The sequence below is a fragment of the Lineus longissimus genome, chromosome 12 (genome assembly GCF_910592395.1).
Source record: "Lineus longissimus chromosome 12, tnLinLong1.2, whole genome shotgun sequence".
In the NCBI taxonomy this organism is placed as follows: Eukaryota; Metazoa; Nemertea; class Pilidiophora; order Heteronemertea; family Lineidae; genus Lineus; species Lineus longissimus.
In genome coordinates, this window is record NC_088319.1 from 16,785,023 (window position 1) to 16,808,585 (window position 23,563).

The 23,563-nt window shown below is 41.9% G+C and overlaps 1 protein-coding gene across 3 annotated transcripts in view; it reads right to left on the reverse strand.

Moving 5' to 3' along the window:
• The window catches only part of LOC135497004 (zinc finger protein 385B-like), a 112,454-nt gene that overhangs the window by 57,317 nt on the left and 31,574 nt on the right, over positions 1–23,563 (reverse strand). For all 3 annotated transcript variants that reach the window (XM_064786628.1, XM_064786627.1, XM_064786629.1), the window contains one exon: positions 1,906–2,816. In XM_064786628.1, coding sequence (XP_064642698.1) covers positions 1,906–2,816 — 911 coding nt within the window. The remainder of the gene's footprint in view (positions 1–1,905; positions 2,817–23,563) is intronic.

A 23,563-nucleotide genomic window follows, 5' to 3' on the forward strand; every position in this document is an offset into this window, starting at 1 on the left:
CTGAGACTAAATCATGCTCATCGTTTCACAGTTCCTGTTGGAGGATGGGCTGTCTCATGGTAGCAGAAAACGTCTTAATGCGTAGGGTAAATCTCTACGAATTCTGCTAACTGCTGACTCAAACCGTTGTAAAATAGTCCAGCACTTTCACACAATAGTTCAGATATACAAAGCCATTCCTTTTAGATATCCTTTGTCAATATTAAACCAACGTAATAATGATTTTCCACGTTGTGCTTACATAAACTATAATTCAACAAACCAAAAGAAAAAGCAACAACAGGCAAAAAGGAAATATTAGTTGGCATTATTCACACAGTTAATGCATCGTCTTCTGGTTTATAAAAACACACATGCAGAAACCCACTCAAGATGAAGATTAATCGTCCATTGAATGGTATGGTTTCTATAGCTGCATCAGAATCACATTCAACAAGAATCGCATGAGGAAAGCGAATAAGAAGACATTTTTTTACAGGAGGCTGGCGATGAATTGAGTCGCCGAGAGACATCTAGAAATTTGAAAGCTTGAGCAAAAATATGTTGCTTAACAAAGCTTCATAAACATAATCTGCATCAGCGAAGAGATAACTACAAGTCTACAGAGACTACATGTATGCTTTCAACCGATGTATGTATCCTCATATTTCTAAAGCTCCCATTACGACTATTTTCAATATCAAAGATGGAAATGCTAAACGTATACTCTAAAACAGGGTCCCCCTATTGGCAGATTTTGATTAACGGAGGAGCCTGTTTGATTCAAGCACATCAGCTCCCACCTTGCCAATGTGTAGATCACTGGCCTATAGCGGATCTGCCATTGTTTTGCAAATAACGGCATCGTATACTTTGTTCGGGTAAATATTTGGTGCAGTAACTATTACAAAGAAAATGTTCTTCTCCTTCCTCGGAAAAAAAGGAAACCCATCATATACAAGCATAATGGAATATTACTCCATTCTCGAGTGGCGCCCCACATCAAATGCGGACAGAAAGAAGGCAATGGAGTGTCATTCAGATAACAGCTGATTTTGATTTCCCAAGATAATGGTGGCACTCAATTATATGAAAGTGATATTTTTGATTGTTGAAATGAATGTGGTAATGGTATACCCTAATTAAGACGATATGAAAATCTCTCAAGCGCTCGCGGATCAAAGAAGCAGCGGAGGCTGCTGGTTGATACTGGATAATCATTTGCGATAGATTACAGGTTGTTTTCGAGAGATACTTCATCGACTAAACAGTTCGTGCGCTCCTTTCTTGCTATATACAGTAAGGTTTAAGAAAGTGTGGGTTGGGCTTAAGAATAACCGCAAAGTGATTCGAGACGCTGTAACGAAAATGCGCTTCATTTGAAAATGGACTGATCCATTGTGTGGCAGTTTAAAGTGATATTCTGACTTGTGGTCATATATTTGTTTGACAGACTTTACCGCAGTGTGGCCAATCATTGTATCTCCGTATCGCTCACTATCAACAACCCGCGGAAAGGAAACGCTGCCCATCATACAATCAAGGCTCATTTGGGGATTGGGCGTAAAGGGAATTAGTCGTCTTGCAGGCTTCCTGGTGATGAATCGAGCAAATGAGACTGACCATTCCGGCCTTAGAGGTGTTCTGAACAACCATATAATGAACTGGACGCTCAATTTATGATCATGGCTTTCATTTCTTGGTCAGGTAGGACAAGGTCAGCACATCAATCACATTAATTGTTGACATCCATTTCATGAACTATAAGCCGATCCCATAACGAATGCTACGTATTTCTTGTTGTTGGAGAAGGGTAACATAATTTTCAATTCATGTAAACCCGTGAGTGTTTTCATTCTGAAGTACAATTTTCACAATACCCTGTAGGAATGTAAAAGAAGTAAGAGATGTGGAAAGTCAACTTACCGTTTCTGCTTTTGCAATGGGTGGGACAGGTATCTCAGGTGGCGCTACCGGTACAGGCGACATATTTCGTTCCTCCTCCAGAATCAAAGATCCATCTCTCCTCATCTCCCCCTTTTTCACTTTATCCAAATATTGTCTGACTTTTTTGGCATGAGTCTTCCCCGTGTAATGTTGCTGTGCTTGAGAGGGCGCGTTCAAGGACACAGAGCAAATTTTACAATAGAGCGGCTGCATCAATTCCTTTGGGACGTCCATTTCCTCTTCAGTTAAGACATGCTTAAAAGGTGGCGCTGTGTCCATATCTTGCACTTTTGCCAGCGGCTTCTTTGAAATATTGTTCAATTTTTGATTTTTCTCTCTTAACGCAAAATGATTCGGTTTCAAATTGTTATTTTTGAATATCGTATTATTATTCTGATTAAATTTATTATGAACGCCATTCAGTTTTATATATTTTGCCGGTGGGGGTGGCGGTGGTGGGAGGTCGGGATATTTACGTTTTAGACCTTGACCTGGTCGGCCATTAACGGCACCGTTTTCACTGAACCGGCCACCAACATTACCATTCATTGGACGTTTTTGAAAATTTGGTTGGCGTTGGTCCCTCGGTTTTGGACCCTGTCGCGTGGGGTATGAAGGTCTCTGTGGGGGAGGTGGACGATTCATTCCTGGGGGTGGCGGGGGTGGAGGAGGTGGCGGACCAGGTCGCCCCCTAGCGGGAGGCCGGTTGTAATTCTCATTATATCCTTGATCGTATCCATCGTCATAATATCCATTAGAATCGTGGTTTTCATAATTTTCGTAGTATCCGTTGTCGTACATTTTGGGGCGTATTTCAGGAGGGGGTGGCGCCCTCCTTTGGTGACTCACTGTACGATAGCTCTGTAGCGGTTCACCGTGGTTTGGATAGCCTAAAAAAAGAAAAGGAGAGACCACATTACAAGAAAATACAATCACACGACTTTTGTAATAATACCCAACCATACTTCTCGTACCAAAATCAACACATACTTCACAGACACTTCGAAGGATTTCAGCTTGCCATCATTGACTGCATACTGTAGAAATGATTAGGTATAATAGGTCTACTCTGAAAAACACCCGAACAGTCAGCTAAAAATGTTACTCAGTACTTCAAGAATGCATGCTCAGTGATCCTCTAGAGTACGATCAACAGTCGGATGTACAGTCTGCTAGCAGACGCCCATATGATTCACCATTTAACCTAACGTACGGGATCCTATCACATTGCCAATGTACAGAATTGCAAATGTACTGCAGCATTCATGACCTTATCTTAGCAAATCATCAGTTGTGCAGAAGAATTACGGACCTCCACATCCATCATCATTAGCCATGATGCAGTGACCACTACCACAACCTGACGGCAAATCCAAAGCCATTCCTGTCGGTCAACATTGGATGCCGAACAAAGTACATCTACGGGGCATGCAGTACAAAGGATAGTGGACAGACAACCATTGGTGCTACTGGGTTCTCCACCCAGTCTATGCAAAACTACTAGGGACTGATTAACCTTTCTTCATCTGGCCCCAGTTGCTCAATCGGCGTTAGAGACAAAGAACTGCTCGTAACCTGTCACAAACTTTTCGCCAATGTACTCTTCTGCTCTCATGATTAAACAGACAATAACTGCAACCCCTTACTCTGAATCATTCAATCTTATAACAAGTTCCCATATCACTGCTTCACCAACATGCACTGATTTCATTCACCAAACAGGCAAAGATCAATTCATCATCCACTAAATCACGCTCACCATTTTTTTGTTCTCGTATCAGCTTCGTGCAGAATCATCTTCTAGCCTGATCTTATAATCTAGCTAATTCATTAGCTCCAAACATACGGAAGCAGCCATCACGCTCCACGCGCTCTTACAGCATCTCATCAAAGTTCTCCATTTTCAAAGGATTATTAGTTATAGATCAATGCAGTTTTCTTTTGAATGAAACTTTTGTATCCCGGGTGGATCAACAGGTATCAGGAAGGCAGTTTCACCTTCAGTGAGCTCTGATAAAGGAGAAAAGATAAAGAGTGCCATTCCGAGATATCAAGCGCGGACGATAACGCTGCTATTGTTGTAAGCGGAACTTGTCTGCACCCACCAGCATTATTACTTCCTCAGTCTATTATTACGATGTGAAAGCAATCTTTGTCGATTTCTCTTATGGTGTCTTTTGGAGGCTACCATTACCTCGTGTTTTATCCTTTGAATATAGGACATAAAAAGAAAAACATCAGTGTTTCTGCGAAGGGCCAAGCAATTGTGGTACCAAAGCTGTATTCTGTTTTACGTACTGTACGCTGTATAGTGTAAAACCATAGAAGACGATAGGCGTCCATCTTTATAAGCTTTCATATCAGTCTAGTCAGCATATTATTTCGAATGGCGCTGATCAAATAGGAATGCACGCCATCACTGCTCTGATACAGCTTATAACCAGTGATCCCTCAGGGAAGATTACATTAGCATGTCCGTCAATGGCCATACCTCATTCCACACTTGCTAAAAATAACACAATCGAAGATAGCCATTATTGGTCGTGCCCATGAGGGAGAAACAGTCGATTTCATGCTGTGGCGACCCGATCAGATTGTCGATTCTGGGTGCGCGATATCATAATTCATTTAGAGTTTTATTCGGGAGGTAAAGAGATTGGAACAAAGCGAGGTGGGAGGAACGTGATGTTGTAGTTCAGGTCGATCGTCTGGGTGGATGATTTCTCTATTCATGTGTTGATGATTCTCAGAGTTTGAACAGAAAAAAGAAATTAGGAGGTTTTGGCTATCAACCTGATGACGTTTGGCACGAGAACGTTTTGATTGGCAGCTCTGCGCCGCACCATATTAACGCCCAAACGCCGAAAACAAGCACACGCTCCGTCAAGAATGACCTGTTGCGAGCAGTAGCAGACATACATAAACTGAACTGGCGGCTCATATAGTTAACAACTTCAGTAATAATAAACTTGGTGTAGTCCACAATATTTATAGCAGAAACCACCTCACATCATGAATACTAAATCAGGTGGGAACTAGCTTTGTGAGCATTGTTAGCCTGATAATGAGATGATTACGAACGATACCGGACCACAAATTCAGCATGTCCAAATCTGAAATGCGTAGCTTTGAAGACCTATTGGAGATATGCCAGCAGATTCAAGCCATTCATTTCCTTCACATCCGAAACACAGTATAAGAAACATCATTTCATCCATGATGTCGAACACTTCTCATCAATAGCATTGGTAGGAACCCCGACAGCGGTTAATTCCAGCCCAGTTTATCCCCGTGGTTGACACGTCGGTAATCATCAAAATACTCAAGTGGAGCATCTTCACGAGTTGGTTGCCAGCGTGACATTCATGTCAATAGCATGTGAATGAGGTAAACACTCGTATGTATTGGGCAATCCAAATGAAAGCAGCTGGTTTATTCATGGCAGTACACCAGTTGACTTGCGGCGCAATCAAAGGGGACGTTTGAGTCTATTCCTATGTTGTGTTGAGAGTGTATTAGACTGTCTCCCAGGGTAGTGGTCTTTCTGTTAAGGCCACTGCTCACGTTCCTCCTGAATTTATCCCCTAGTGTTGTCCTGGTCTGACCAGACCACTCATAAATCCCATTATATGGCAATTAGGTATACCATAGTCTTTGAAATATGGTTTGCATCAGACTAATACTGGTAAAGGATCTATTTACTCCCACGCCACAGTATCCATCAAGGGGTGCATTGGACAAATAATGATGGGCTACATCCTACCAGATGAAGCCAACCATCTTCTCAAGCCACCAACCTCAGGCCACCTGTCGATCAAGGCAAGCCAACTCGACACATCCTTTCATTTGCTTAATGTGTTTGACCTTGTTTTCTCATTACGCTAATGACAATAACACATGCTGGACATACTACTGCTAAGCGAGCTAATTAGCTAAGCTAGTCAGTTGAGGGTCGCATTCCATCTTGGTTGCAGAAGACATTTGAATTGAATTCCTAGTCATCGTGCTGGCAAGGACGTAATTCGTGAAATGCTCTCACAAAGGACAGATACGGATTTGTTCTTAATTCGAAAAATCGAAAAGGAATTTCCTAATTCGCGAAAATAAAAATCGTGAATTTTTTTCTCAAACATTTTCGCGAATCGTAAAAATAACGAATGTTCATCTTTGATGAGTCAAAGATGTGTAACACAGTCCTCTCCTCTCTAACACTACGACTTACCTCCATGAGTCAACCTTATTACCCCCTCTCGACTGTAACAAATCACTTCCACAACGTTTAATCCTTTGAAGCCAGGATTTGAACTTAGCTGAGCTAATAGCCAATAGCAAGCTTCAGGTTGCTATTGTGCATTTCAGGAGCGATTAATATCTTGACTATAGCAAGAGCAATGCGGAAATAACATTCATTTCATGGTGGCTAGTCAGATAATATATTGCTAGGAGGCCAGGCAGAATATAAGTATGGGGTATTCATCATGCTAAATTGTCCATATAGCGCAATGTATTTGATCGAGGGGATGTGAATGCACTCTTTATGGGCGGAACAATTAGATGGTATTGCAACAATATGGCGGCGGGTAATCTCCTTACTGTACTCTAAGTGTGATATCATTATTAGAACGTGAGGATTGTATCCAATATGTGCCTTACTTGAGTTATCATTGACGATAGTGTGATCCATTAGTTCAAGAGACTGGCTGGTGTTACTGGTCTAACCTTAGAGTATGGTTTCTCTAAGTCTAAACTGAAGTCTGGCCGTAGCAATATTCTACCGAAAGTGTGTCTTAGAATTTGACTCGCAGTCATCGGTCCTCATCATAAGGAATCAAAATTCACATGACAGACAGCACCACGTCGTGAACAGCTGTGTGGGACCAAGGACAATCTAGCCAGGCTACAACAGCAGAACTTTCCAGACTCTCAACTCATGTAACCCTCCGTGTGGCTAGTTAATGCACGAAACCTTAGGCTAGCCTACCACAGGAAATTACCTGCTCAGACATAATTATTCCGCCTGGCCGCTAACTAAATAGATCGATGCAGGGACAGTTACAAGAAGACCTTCAATATCGCCTGAAAGCTGATCATACTCGCATAGAAAATTCGATAATGATTATTCGAATAATTATTGCCTCAAATTACGTGAGAATGAAAGTTTTCATTTCAGGAAGGTGATCGATTCTGTAATCAGTAAGTGCTCGTGTATAATCTATGACAGTGTGTGTGGAGGGAATGAATCAAGCGAGGTGTTTTGAGTCAACAAGGGAGAATCTAGTCTCTCTTTACAATGCTTTAAATAGAGGAAAAGCAATTTCAAAACGGGTGTAAATTCTATTACTGTTCAATAATGAGAGGAATAATTTTGTAATCACAGCATGAAATTATTTTTAAATTACGGTTGGAACGATTTTATGTTATCAAGAGTGAATTAATGACAGTCAATTTCATTTGTGAGATTTTAATATGTAGAATGCACTGCTCATGTATAAAGAGATAAGTATTTTGTTGATGATAAATCCGCAGCGGTCCGGTTTCTACATGATTGAAAACATTAATCACATTTTCAACATCATCCAACTTCATGCCTGAAACAGATGGGATCTATCCTAACGACACGTCAGAGTGCACTTTACACATTACCACACCAATGTGTTTCAATTTCACAAAAAAAGCTGCAACACCAAGCGCCGATTGAAATTAATGCCCGACGCAAACCGCTTTTTCCGCAGTGCAGTGCAGCCAGTATTCAGCAGCGATGCCAATAATGAGCTCAAATTGCTATTCTAATATGTAGACGTTCATTAGAACAAGCATTTGGCTTGTAACGCTTTTTCTCAGTATCAAAACCAAGTCCTTCTAATTCAACTTGGGTATGTTTTGATTCTGTTTCGTACCCGTTTGACTAAAGCTCTTGATAATGATAGTTGAACTTGGCACCACATTCAAATTCTCAGCAGCTTAAACGCTCGCGCAGTTCATGGTTTAGTCTATAGCATGTCAGAATCCATACTCCAATCATCCGACACACCGATTCTGACTATGTGTTTATCAAGATCTAGCGCTCAGAAACCAGTAGCTACCCAGGAGACTTTCTACCCACAGCTCGTGGAGCTCTCCTCATCAAAGGCATCACAACCCGTCAAGGTGATCAAGTCTGCAGCTACCTCCCGGATTCCTCCTTTGTCACCAATGCCACTTGATCCCCAACAAACGGCAGAACTCAATCCAGTGTTTGATTAAAATAGTTCTTTCGCTTTCACTGCATCCAGAGAAGGAAATGAATAAAGCAAACTTAGGCTGATTAATGTTTTGAAACAGAATACGACATGTGCGCAGTGTGTAGCTTGGCCTAAGTGACAATCCATGTTACCCCGTCGTTTACCCAGGCGGCGATGAAAAATGACGCTCATAATCCAACAACGCAGTCCAGTCTCCTGTGTCTTCTGATCCAGCTTTTTCGAATACCCCCTTCCAATGAGGCTACTTTAAGAGTGAACTTCGAGATTTTTCTCTTTTAACATGGGACTACCGAGGATATAAGTATGAGGGAGTCTTCATACCGAACGCAACTCCTTCACAGTCTCAGCGGTCAATGTCCTGAGGTCAGAATCACATCGGAACAGACACCACAACCAGCAGTTTTTACCAACGCCATGTCATTTCTCCAAACGCCCACAATTCAACTCAATTTTTCCCTACCCCACCACTTTCCCACCATTCTCAGTTATCCTACAGCAATTTATCGTCAAAGAAAACATCATCATTTCCCCCATCGTAGATCACTTAGTTACGAGGCTCAGGATGGGAAAATTGTCGACATAATCGTGAGAAACCAACCAAATAATAAGGACGTTTAATGTCTATTAGAGGGCTACACTTGTTTTCCATCTGAAATGAGCTAAACATTTTAGTCCCGGCTTGGGACTAAAGTAATGTTTCTTAACGCATTCCAAAACACTCAAGACTAGGTACAATTGGCCATTTCAGATGGATGCAATAGGAAAAGGGCTCTTGACATTCTGAACCATCAGAGTTACTCGGTCCGTTACCTCCCAACGCAGTCCGGGTCGGCGGAGTGGATCCAAGGTGGCTCTTGGCGACTACTATTTATTCGAATTTACACTCTTGGGCAGTTTTTTTATCATCTCCTGGCCATTCAAACGATACTGGTCTTCTTTCTGCCAACGTAATTACGTTTCCTTGACCCCGTGTGCCAAATTGTCATCATAAACCACTGATAAAATATTGGAGATGACAATTTATAATATTGCAGGATCATTTACAATTAATGAAATTGGTCACATTGAAGGAAATAATCATTTGGTATGGTATGGTGATTACTAACTGAATTCTGGATACCAGTATATCACACTTATTTCGGAGAGGCAATCAGTTATTGAGACAATTGGGTGCCTTATTCGATTGTTTTCGTATTTCCTTGGTGCGCTATCACGCGAAGGCACATTTGAAGGATGCCTTCAGTCCTTCCGTCGCTGTACTTTTGGAAGATAAAGCTCATTATAAAGTCATTGGCATTTTTTTAGTATGCCCCCACCCCACCCCGGCTAATCTCTTCTTCGAGCTCTCAACATGATTCATCAACCTCCGAGTATTTTCAAGAAATCCATCAGTGCGCATTAGCCATAAAAGTCCACATTATTATTCTATCGAGGCTAATTGAAAAAGCGATATTTTTGCAGTACAACTTTTTATTTACCTCATTTCCACAGTTTTCGCTTTCACAAATACGAACATCAAATCACCCTAAAAACTGTTGAGATGTATAATGCTTAATATAAAGCAGTTTTTCAGGCGGAGTAGCTTACTCTGCATGATTTATTTTCGGTATCATGACATCCGGCAACTCTGCACCGATGAATGACATTTTTCAGGCAGTTTCAGACATTTGCGTGATGTGTGCCGTTGCCCTGAAACTGACAGTGAAGCTTGGGTCACGTCACACTGTATCGAATGAACAAACCTATTGAACCGGCATAATTGATATCAGGACTTAGTAATGATGACATGCCCGATGGATGTCATTATTAACCGCTGCAACATCAATCAAATATACAAATCTGGCTGAGGGAATATATGGTTCACTGGTCAATTGCCATGATCCTAGTGCTTTCCATTTTAACTGTTGCCTTGATGGTGTAGCTCATTAATTGGGTACACCGTTATCATCCATACGAATTTGCTGAAACTCTGAGCTATGGTTTTGTACATGTATATCTGTCTATTCAACGGCATTGCTGATATTAACTGACTTTAGCATGTCCGAGGTCACCACAGTGGTTTATAGCGTTAGCAGAGCTGCATCTATCAATCACTTTCCTCAAGACATCACTAATAAACTGACGTCAGCATGTCGAATGCCATCACAAACATGGGTTAACATTACATGCGCAGCTGCGTTAGTAGAGCTGCGTCCATCTCCCACTTCCCTAAAGGCATCACTAATTAGCTGATCAATACCACCCATACAAGCACAATCCGATCGTCACTGTTGATCTTGACGATCAATGTACGTCAATAGGCGATATTTGAGTTAGCCTCCCCAAGAACATCTGCAAGTGGTCTGTATGTATTCTAACACTACACAGTGCATTCGATCAGAATATTGTCACCAAAGCCATACTGGCTTTGACATATAGTGAAGGCTTTGAATTGAATCCCAGTATACAACATCTGCCTGTTAGCTATTGTCAGAGGGAGGGTAGATACCGTGGACTACATTCTATGCGGTCGATGATGAGGCATATGACTTGCATATGGTTAATGTAAAGGACTTAGTTCGTTTTGCCTTGCAGCTCTACAGCTATTGTCGCTGCTTGATATGCGACGCTAGAATAATGTTAGCAGAATATAGCGACAGTTGAGCACTCTATAGGTTGAAACATCATATCGACAACCATTCTATAACTAATCACTATCGGCAGCGTATACATACATCAAAAGACTTCATTAGTAACAGCCAATATCTACCATCTTTAAAACAGCCTACGGTAGTAAGCCAACAGTAGCGCATGATTATCAGTATCGTTCTAGAATAACGGTTGAATCAAGCATGAAACCAAAACATTAATTGCCTTGACAGCCATATCATCTGCGGTATATGCGAGCCCATTTAATACAACACGACTGCGACTTACGCTAGGTAGCTTTCTGCCATGTGGTAGGCTCAAACATTCTGATTGCTGTATTGAGTTTTTGCATCAGATCCATTCGCAGGATTAAGCAAGCGTATCTAGTAGTCATCCTGGCACGATACACGAATGACAACAACATCATTGAATGGCACTGCAGGATCAATTCGAGTAGACTCATCTCTACATCTATCTTCAATATCTCATCAAGCATCATTCCCCAGGCTTGCCATGAATGATCCACTGAATGATCACGGCATGGTCTGGATCATCACTGATTCTGATAGCGGCTTTTTTATCTCCGTATCTCCGTATAAAGTTCTGATTGTGCTTTTCTATCACTACAGTAGTCGACATCGGATTAAGCACGTTCAGCAGAGGCTTCCATGATGAATGCCAGTCTCAAATCATCCACGATTAATTGCCTCATCGATAAGCTCTAAGTATGTCTATTGGTATCCCGACTGTTGAATTGCTGTAAGTCAGCCCCGCCAGGGGGGGGGGGGGGGTCTGTGTAAAGATGATTGCAGCATGGAAAGCCCGGTGGTCAGTAGGGAATCGTTCACAATTATAATGGACTCACCCAAATCCTTTCTTAAACTGATCCTTCAGGGGTGTATGCAATCTCACCACGACTACCTTCCATTCACACATTGTCAATCTCCTACAAAGCCTTCATCAGCGCGCTTGCGCATTTAAAGTTCAAGGTCATAACAAGTTCTCATAAACGGCTTATATTGGCAATTTCCTGTAGAGGCTCGCTCATCAGTACATATCAACAAGCCGTAAATGATTATAGCAAGCACAAGGCCATCACGGATTCTACTGAACCATCTTATCACCATATGAGAAGAACCACTACGTACGTATGATACCTCTTTCAATACAATGGCTGATTATTAAAGGTAGACTGTTAGCAGGAGTCAGGGTAGGCTAGGTTACGTTGCACGTATTTGCCGATAGCTGTCTCTACGGTCTTACAGTACATCGGCACTATTACAATCCACACATGTTTATTACTAAGGGAAAAAATATACTAATTCATTACTCAATCAGCTGAAACTGCATGAAATGGCTTGCTATTAGGTTCTGATTATCAGTTTCTGATCACAGTTACCTGACTACCTTCAATTTGACCCCCAGCTCATATCTTTAGTCCACCCAATGGTTACATACTTCAAGTACATTCGAAGTAGCTTTTCAAAAGTCGCTATCAACATTCTGCGCGATGACTGGCTGTCAAAATCTCATCGATCAGGAAGACTTTCTTATGTAGCCGTATTATCTGATAATCATAAAACACAGATACATTAACTAATCTCAACATTCTGTCATATAAGATGAAATATCGGTATGAGGGGAGCTTTTTCTCTTTCACCCAACATACCATTATGCAACAGAGTCCACCAATGTCATCAATGCTATAGGCGAGGAATCGCGGGAATCGACACGAGCCATGCCATTCCGTCACATGAAAAAATAAATTGGTATCCCAGGGAGATTTTTTAGTTACCATGGCAACACTTTGTCTTACTGATCATCTCGCAATGATTTTTCAATTACCTAATTTCCTATTGAATGTCACACTTGCAGCAGACGGTAAAAAATAGCTCAGCGTATATGAGGCACATTCAGAGAAAGACGATCCGGCCTGCACCATCATCACGGGCATAGGCCGTAAAAGCTGAACCTAATTTCCGTTCTCCTGTGTTTTTTTGAGATTGTTGTTTGGCATGATGGCGAATTGAATGGATTCAATTTCCGATTCTCCTTCACCGCGCCGATGGAAATATGAAAAATATTGTGCTCGATGAGATAATGACGAGGGGACTTGCATGAAGTCTTTGCGATGGCATCTTGATGTTGACCAATAGCGTGATTAATCTTAATCCGTCACCACTGGCCGGACTAAAGGAGGATAAGAGCTGCCGTTTGGGGAATATAAATGAAACATTTGCAGACACTTCATGCACAATCTGGTCTTGGACCAAATATATTCAATTTGTTGCTGCAGCTCTATTCGCGTTACTCAAAGATCTTGTAAACGAATTCCTCCGGGAGATGCTGATTTACATCTCTAAGCGCTGCAACATGTGACGCACAGCCTACATGTATACATATCATTGGACCAATCCGATAAGTGTTCACTACATGTATCCAATGTTTAAAAACAGCACCCATCGACCGACACAAATAGTATTTTCCAAAATGTTTTTTGCCCACATAACCGCACCACGACCCTAAGTTATTATTCTTGTCTTGATGGCAAAGTGATTCGGAAAGCTGGCCAAGTGATTTGGAAAGGTCGAAGGTTGAGCCCCCTTTGTAGCTCTTTCCGATGGATGCCGGTATGTTAGCCAGCTACAGTTAAATAATATGGTACAAACTGCCTTCTCGCTAGGGCCCTGGCATTAAAGATAGGGGTTTGTATTTTCGTAATTGGTGACGCTGTGATAAACAAACTTCACGTACAATTTTGCAATACCATCCTAACCATTTCCCAGGAACTGTAGACTTGCACTAGACGAGCAAAAACAGCCTCAGTCAACAGCACAAGATCAAAATAAATTTTTCGCTGATTTTTGTCACGACCGTGATCACAAAATCAATTTGGACAATTTCCCATGTCAATATGCTCACGACATGTTGTCAGTTTTTTTGATCGCCCACCTATTGATCGCATTTTCACATTCATCAGTATTTCCTGCAACTGGGATTTATATAAAGTGACGATTTCGTGCTGGAGATTAAGTCAAAATGTCAAGCGAAAGTTTTAAACCTCCGATATTTTATCCACTTACATGGATGAATGCAGGGTGTCTTTCATAAACATGTTGAACGTTGATATTTCAACAGCAATCACCGAATACTTATGGAAATCCAATTCGTCCATAATGGTGATATGGACTGACCACCCGTCTTGGCACTGTAGCCCGGTCTTAGCATGGTGAAGACTGACAGGCAGAATTCTTGGGCTCTGTCATCTATAAGGCAAATGCTTGTAACCCTTTCAGACATTTTGAGCATTTTCAGTCAACCAAATGGGTGCTAGACAGTCCTCGGTTTCGTAAGATCAGAATTAATTGGTCTTTGCAGTTTTCCAAAGCTACATCATATTCACAAACTGAAGTCGACGACTTTAGCCTGTAGGTCTATCATAAACTGCTTCCCAAACTGAATCTGAAAGACTAGCCAAGAGAATTGATACTTCAATATAGAATTGATTGAATTATATGGGAGCAAATTGTGTTACTCGAGTTAGACATGCAATGCACATGGATATCACATGATCGATTACCGTCAGATTGTTTCAACCTGCACTCGATTTGACAGCTCATCTCAGTGTGGTTAAAAGGACTAGTGGCAATAAATCCTGCTGGCTGTCCCAGTAAGTCTCACAACTAGTACTTTCATCCATACCACACTAATAGAGTTCATGTATCGCCAATGCCTTTCAATAGCTAGCCATGTGCTACAGCAAACATTCTGTGGTCATTGTACTCGCTACTTTAACATCTAAAGCAAAATGTATATGGAAGAATTCACTTGTATTCCCTCCTCAATATCTTCGCCTCCTACTCGGAATTATTTGACACTTATGGGCTGTTACATGAATACACATTATAGGTAATATCATCAGTTGGAAACATGTAGTGTTGACCCTGTCTATGCCACATACAGACCACGAGAGCAGTTCCTCTGTATCGGCAGTGCAAGGCGACAACTAACCCAACAATATGCCCGGTTGTTCAAAGCGGAACCTCAAGGGATCATCAGGAAGTTTCGTATAGCGGACACTAAAACTTAACGGTCGCTAAACCAACCAGGTTTTGAACAGCCGGACCATGATAAACTGCAGTAGAAACAGTATAAAGAACACTCACAGATATACTACATCTCGTATACAACTATGAAAATAACAACCAACATCTATCACTATTTATCCTCACCCACGAACACTTCGTCGATCACTCTCTTACTTCATAAAAAGCGTCCCGCTTTTTATCATTCAAGCCTCGGCGGCCCCCTTATTTTCAATTACCACCAATTGTCTCCACATCGAGCCACGCAATTCACCCATCGCTCCAACAACACTTCGCCACGATGCATTTGTCATTATTTTTGGATGACATATTTTGTCCAAAGCGAAGATAGATCACACCCAAATGGATATAGTTGGCTTCACGGGGATGTAACCATGGCCATTGTCGTTAGTGCTTCTCTCAATATGATACGTTTTGTTCTGATGTGTGATTTCCTTACATATCGTCGAACAGAAAAAAGAATTTTGATGTCTGATAACCTTGAATGACATACTGATTATTCAGTTTTGTGAAGAGGCTGTAAATATAGAAGATCAATGTGTTAGCTTGCAGTTAGAGAAGGTTAGGGGTTTGGGTCAGCGTTACGGCTAGACTATCCGAAAGAAGCAGACAGAATGCAGACATGCTATTTCTCGAACGAGCCGAGCCATGAAGTATCTGCCATTGTATCGGGGCCAAATCACCAGCTGAATGTCTGTCACCTTTCCACAGTCAACAGCGAACACTCTTACAATCCGCGCTCCCTGATCGGACATATGGCATCCAGGAGAAGACGTGAAGTCCATCTTGATTTCCGCTGAGGTTTCATGGCTAGCTCCACCACAATCAACGTTGTGACGGGATCAATACTCGACGAAGAGGCTCCCTGGTTGGGATTCAATGCTGTCGACACCATCATGAATTGTTGATCGCAATCTTAGTCCAGAAGCTGCTCGTCATATTGTTGCTGATTTGTCTGCTTTTTAAGCTATGAACTTGAAATGAAATGATTTTCATTTGAGGAGGGGCTCCAGACTCCTCTCGTTCTAAAGATCGAACCTTCAGTTCACCCTGGGCGGGGCCCTCTTTCATTTGAGGAGGGGCTCCAGACTCCTCTCGTTCTAAAGATCGAACCTTCAGTTCACCCTGGGCGGGGCCCCTCTTTCATTTGAGGAGGGGCTCCAGACTCCTCTCGTTCTAAAGATCGAACCTTCAGTTCACCCTGGGCGGGGCCCCTCTTTCATTTGAGGAGGGGCTCCAGACTCCTCTCGTTCTAAAGATCGAACCTTCAGTTCACCCTGGGCGGGGCCCCTCTTTCATTTGAGGAGGCGCTCCAGACTCCTCTCGTCCTAAAGACCGAACCTTCAGTTCACCCTGAGCGGGGCCCCTCTTTTCCAACATTTTTGGATCTGTCACTCACGAGTCGCAGACAGTATCCAATATCCTATTACAGGCGAAAATCTATCTCAGGCTCCCCGTATCGACGTCCTCTACAGTAATAACACACCCCGCAGAGAAAGAATTCAATTATACCACATCAACTGTTTACGCTCCTATACATTCTCCCAAAATACTGGTAACCAATTTCCCATCAGAAAAAAACCTTCCCGCCGTCAGATAATACCTGTCATCACGCTGACCACAGCGAAATGATTTCGCCGTCTTGTGTGATCTTACAGCATATCGTCGCTTTCAGGTAAAAAAAGGTATAGGTTTCTGGAGATATAAACAGGAGCGTTCTATCATTGGTATTTTTTATATTGACAGGACTGGTGTCATTGCCACAAGACATGCGGCTGAATAGCTGCTATTTAGATGAAACAAATCGCAGGTGCGATTTCTCACAATTAAGGCCTGGATCCCACTGAATCATTTTTCCGCTGGAGGGTTAGCGTCTCTTGATTACAGTGGCCACATGCCGCGCCAACGAGTAATCTAAAATACTAGTACCAAATACCTCTTGAGCCAACTTTAATTTTTACACTTCGGCAACCGCTCTAGAAAAGGCTCAAGTAGGACGAGTCAAGCATTAACTGCAAGATGTCGTTCTTCTTAATGATGTTTAAAACATACATATTCATTGCTATCAACTGTTGTTGCTGTATCATGGACTGTCTAACGTTTACTAGAATATCCCCCTTCCTGCCTTCTGTCATCAACACAGCTACATGTGTGTGTGTGTGTGGGGGGGGGGGGGGGGGATAAGACCCACAACAGGAGCAAACCATCAGCCTACTGATGTACTGAGGATGTCGAAAACTTAACAGCTTACACCTTACAATGAGAGCAACATGGGCCATTAGCACACCAACATGTTCTAGGGATGTCGAAACCTTAACAGCTTACACCTTAGTATAACACAGGCTCCCATCTGATGCGGACATCCGCTTTCATTAGAATGTCGCAGGAGATTACTAGTAGCCATCATCCCCTGGTGACGATGGAAGTCCGCCTGATCTTGCTATCCTAAACGCTTCCGCCAGCTGGTGTCGTAAGATGACAGGATGTCATCACCAAAACACGCAAGTCATTTCCTGGTGGACTGAACAACAGTCTAGTTGGTAACACATCTAAGATTCGGTATCGTTGACAGGAACCGAGTTGGTGCAGATAATTAGATCCTCGGCCAACTGAGATTGCTTCCGCGAGTTCGCAGGATAGCATCACTGAAACATCCAAGTCGTTTACGAGAGGAATGACCAACAGTTGTGATGGTTGCACATCTCAGGTTCTGTATCATCATTTGGCTCCAGACAGGAACTGAGTCGTAGGTTTCTACATGGTGAAATGATTGGATCTCAGCCCATCTGAGATTGCTTCCGCCAGCTGTTCATAGGGTATCATCACCAAAACATGCAAGTCGTTTACTGGAGGGATAATCAACAGAATTGTCAGTATGTATCTCGGAATCTGTCTCACAGCCAACTAGTAATATTGCAAGCCAGATTTCAATCTGGTTGGGTGTGGAGAAAAACCGAGGAAAGGATGGGTATGACAGGGCTACGAATCCGCCTGCTAGAGATATCATAATCACAAAATCTATTCCTTCTGTTCATCCCGTGTGCTCTTTTTCGTGTCGTATGAACACAGCTGGACATTTTTATTGAAAATCTCATCATTTATTCATCTTCTCGTGATCACGGTGCCGCTGGACAATTTATTTTGTAAATAGGTTTTATAATAATCAATAGCACTGCCTCAACTTGATGTAGAGACTTCGTAATCATCCAGCTGGGAATTTAAATCCATGTGCTGGTTTGATAACTGATTTTGTTTCTTGGGTTGTGGTCAAGACAATGGTAACAGAGGTATATGCATTTATGTGCTCGGAAGCTTAGGTGACTGTCATTTGCTACCTATCCTTGTAGTGCAGTCATTAATGTGTAGGCTACATACTATAACAGCCCTGGAAATTGTAGGCTATCCTTAAAAGGTCGTAGTTCTGAGATTTGATGCAAACATTTGATGCCATGATTTTCCCCGTCAACAATCCTCTACACACATATAAAAGTCAATAGAATATCGTTCTCCATTTGGTTGAAACCTGATGATTGTTAGCCGATCGTGTCATCAGCAACATTTTCATTTTTCAATCGGCATCATCACAGGATATATCTTAGCCATAAAAATACGTTTTACCACCTCATTTAAATGTCATGTTTGACAAATCTCTTTAAAACGTGTTATAAAGTGCAATAACATGACAGTCGGAAATGGCATGTTATACATAGATGACTCATTTCCCAAGCTAATACATATATCACAAGTTCAGTACATCCTATCTTTAGACGGGATTGGTTAGAATTTCAATTTTAGATATTAAAACTTAGGTAAAGAGGAAGAGAGAGAAACATTAGTTGCTATTCTGATCGTGTCAAACGTATCATAAGGAATTAGCTTTCAGAGAATTATAAAGATAGCACAGGTACGAAGTGACAACATAAAAAATGCATTTATCAGATTTTCCAAATAACAAATGATGTTTTCCGAGTCAGAGAGGAAGGCTACCAGACATGATGTAACTTGCCGTTAAATTGCCATTGATGAATATAGGGTTGTTGCTCTCGACGCCAGATTTCTTGTTGAAGGTGAGAGGGATGACATTTTTTCCCAAAATAACGCACTTTGAGAGGTTTTTCGGTTCATCCAACAGATGACAGATGACCAGAGACCTTGCTGCTACATGTAGAGTAATCTTTGGGAATGACCAGAGACTATGAAGAATATCAGACAGGTCTCTGCTACTTTAACCAGATAACCAGAAGAGGCCAATGCACGAAACTGGCACGATTCCCTCTCGAGAGGTACCGTGAAGAACATCAAGGAATCTGGTTGATTTGTTGATCATCCCACCACCAAATCGCAGAATCACTCAAATGCGTTCAGTTCTTGGCTGTCCAACCAATGCGATTGAGTGACTAGCTGGGCCACCCATGCTCTCTCAGTTCCCGTACTTTTTATATGAATACTGTAGTTGCGATTTTTGAGACGTGGGCTTGGGATTCAAGATGTAACCTAGTGTATCAAGAGTCATTCTGGCCGAGACTCTGAATTAAACGAGCCGAGAACAGACGAGCAGCAAATCCAATGGATCCCTCATACGCTAACTTATACCTAGACGTGCCTTTCTTAAACATGCCCATCATCGGTCTTGGCATGGCATCATATCGTTAAGCGGTGCGCTGCCCTGCACCTGTTCGCAACAGTAAGGTCCCATTCCTCTCCCCTACACTTGCTAAGGTTAAACATTCCCCATGTTCTTGCAATTTATTAACTATGATCGAGTGCAAATTACACTCCACGTGACTCCAGGTCTATTCCTGGTACGTGTACCTTTGGATAGAGATGGGTAACATCTTAGGCTTGTTACTCTAAGGTAACACGAAAGCCAGCATATCGTCATATAGCTATCAACAGCAGTTAACTTATATTAGGGAATGTGCATGCCTACCAGGAATAGTTGCAACAGGATGGCTGTCGTAATGACCATCTCAATTCAAACCATACAAAAACAATTGACAAGAAATTTGTCGTTCTAAAATGAGTCATCTGCCTAGGTACCATTTCTCAGTGCCTGGTGTAGTCAGCTATGATGCATTTGCCGAAAAATCTACCAGAATGTTCCACAAACTGACCTATTTAGCATATATCTAGAGAACCAAGTTTCTCTCATCTGCTGGTACATTTATTAAGAGCACGCCACTTTGAAGACAAGAGAATTGGATCGCATTTTTGTTGCTTTATATTAACGCTGTGACTATCCAGATGCAGCGCTTGTATCTAACTTGGTGACCGAATTTCCGCCCAGTGATTCTAATGACTGCTTTTCTAGCATCCAAAGCAACACAACCGACGTCTACGCCACACCACACAAGATACCAGGAGGCTAGTAAGTTGACTTTGTGTTAATATGCAGCAACTGATTGTTTGCAATACTCTCATGTTCGCTTCGAGCAAATGTTTGTAATGAATGTCTGTATTGAATTGAAAGGCATTGTCTCATTCCTGTGCAGATAGTTTTCTTATACAGAACATCCAAAATAAGGCATTAAGACAAACTTTTGAATAGCAAAGATGTTCAATATCCGTCGTGCCAATATATAAAGGAAGAAACTTTTTTCCCTTCAGGAAGAACCACAGGGAAAGGCAATGATGTAGATTTTTAAAGGCAGAACAGAGGGGGTTCAGTTTGTTGGTGACCTTCTCCTGTTTGACTGTTTTGCACAATTGAATAGGAATTTCTGTCTAGTTTGCATTCGTGATAAAATGTTCCTCTTACGTGCTCAGAGTCAATGTTCTGTGAGATAGCAAAGAGACTTATCGGCGACTACGTGTACTTTAGTCTGCCCCACCTGCCTCTAGCCGATATTCATCGCCTCCATCTTTAGTCTGCCCCACCTGCCTCTAGCCGATATTCATCGCCTCCATCTTTAGTCTGCCCCACCTGCCTCTTACCGATATTCATCGCCTCCATCTTTAGTCTGCCCCACCTGCCTCTAACCGATATTCATCGCCTCCATCTTTTGTATTCCAGCTGCAGACCGTGATTGCATTCTCGGCTCCCAAACATCTTTAATACAATCACTGCTGGGTAAATGGTACAAGATCGATGGTGCACTATCCAGGGACAGCATGTAGAAGCATTATCTAACATGTTGAGATGTAGTGTATCGATTGGGAGGCACGGGCGTAATCTTGTCTTGGATCGGTTCAAGAGGAGTGGGTGTCCACACAAGGAAATGATGCAGGGTGCAATTGGTCTCTTTAAGGTTGTTGAGAAGGACGATTGAAGGGTTTCTGGGGAAAGCAATGTACATGGGACAGCTGATGACGCCTTGTGCCAATATTCAGAGAACACACATTCTTGGAGCGAACACAATACGTACAACTGAACTAAATCAAATTTTTACATAAGACAGGACTGTTTACGAATAAAGCTCCCAGCCAGAACGGGATTAGCCGTCACGGTTGTTCTTCAGTTGGGTGAATGCGCCAGCGCAATTAATGAGAACTACTGATTAATACAATAGTGACATGTTAACAATGGAGACATTGACCACACAATACAGTACTCATTGTATGGCGTTGGTTAAATACCCTGGGTAATTGGGAAGAGCTTACTCTTGTTACCCTTTGTGAAAGAGAGAAGTCAGACTTGGTGTATGGGGCACTCTTCACTTGCTCGTATGCTTTACGCCAGGCAAGAAGGCAGTGGCTGGTTGGTTTGGCTATCGGAGTGGTAATTTTTAATCATCTTGATGGTTATTTCTTACTACTTTTATGGCTTGATCGGCTGGTTTTGCCCTTTCACCAGTGTGTGTTGTCATGTGCTGTATGCGTGTATTTATATGTATATTCGATATTGTATTGTCATTTGATGTGAGATCGATCAATAAAAGGTTCTTATTTACTTACTTACTTACTTAATTTGCTTACTTATTCAACAGGCTGGCGGCGGATCAACCAGTCGCAACAGAAAGAGCAACCAGCGGGGGTCGAGCCTTTACCACTACATGGAATCGGGTGTTACTCAGTGAATAGAAAGATACAAGACCGGCTCATCCAATTATCTGCATCTGACAATCAATAGCATACTTTGGTTACACAGCAAGCTATCCACTTTCTCCGCGTTATTCCTTTCAATGAAACCATTTACTCTACAAAGATTTTCAATAATGGTTTCCTAATCACGAATGCAAAGCTAACGAAATTGTCAAATCATAAAATGTTGAGCAAAACGAAAATGTCCCATCACGAATACAGAGCAGAACGAACTAACATGTGATATGACCAATTAGGAAATGTCATGCACTAGAAATATGAAACTCCCATCATCCAACACCACGACAATAAGACTGAACCACCCTAAGAGACCTACCTCAACCAACACAAGCAATGCACTTTATCCAATTACAAATACTCAAGTATCAACCGCTGATTGTCCAAATCAGGAAATGTCAGAACGATTTACGAAGCTCCTTTAATTTCAATGTTACATCATTAACGTCAATTTTACAATTCAGTTGGTTAACTTGATGTTATTAGCTTCATCAGATATGAATTGAGGAGGGTTGCCGTTGACATTAGCTAGATAAGGTTACTCTTTAGAATACAGTTGATATTTTTCTATAGGGCACTCACGTTTCTTCTACGGTTAATTGTTGATCAGCCAGTACAGAAGACGCTGGAGGAAATATGTTGGAGGCAGATGCTCTTAGTGGAGTGAAAAGCTTAAGAACGTATTGTATGGGAGAGTCATCGCCGGCGAAGATGTAGGCGTGCCCTTCAGACAGAATCTGCAAGGCTGTTGCAGTCCTTTTATTGCCACCCTTGATACGTGGACAAGTGGGTGCCAATGACGTTGGTTTTTGTGTTGTATTGCTGCCGTCTTGGAGACCGATAGAAAAAGCACCATTCGATGAGGACCCCTTGACAATAAACCTAGCTACGGACCTGGCATATCACTCAAAAACAGTCATAACATATTGACAAAATGTTCTGTCAACCTTCCCCAATGAATATAATCAGAACCGTGGCTTTCAGATAGTTGGCAACATAATCCACGGAGAACATGCAATATAGATTATCGATGTTGACTGACTTGATGTCTTGTTTGTACCCAGCAAACAATTTCAAGCTACCGAAGCTTCTATTTGTTGAGGGTGAGGGGAAGCAGGGGAAAAGACGTGGTAAATAGCACCTACATGTAGGCTAGACTAATTGAATTTACCATTAACAACACCAATCGTCTATAGTCAAGGGACGTACTGATGAAACACTCAGGAAAACAATGTTGATTCAAGTAGAGAGCTAATGTAACTAGCAGAGAGGTTTCAGGGAAACCGGGTTGGAACAAGCTACATGATGAGACTACCTCAGTGTAGCTTATTATTTTGATACCCTCTGAACCCCTGCATGATTTGATGGCCTTGGTCTATTATATCTTCCAGCAAAAGTCTAATAACTGGCTGCAAGTACCGGTATTAGTACAGAAAAAGGGTCAAGAGTATTTTGCTTTCTTACTTGACCAAGCTGATACTAACCACTCTTCAGCAGTTGCTTACCTGTAACGAGAAAGAAAAAGAAAATATAAACTTGTTGTTAAACTTTACAAAATTATTTTCGCCAAGATATTTTTACTGCGATTACTCATTCAGACTCGAGGGAAACTTGATGGGTTAC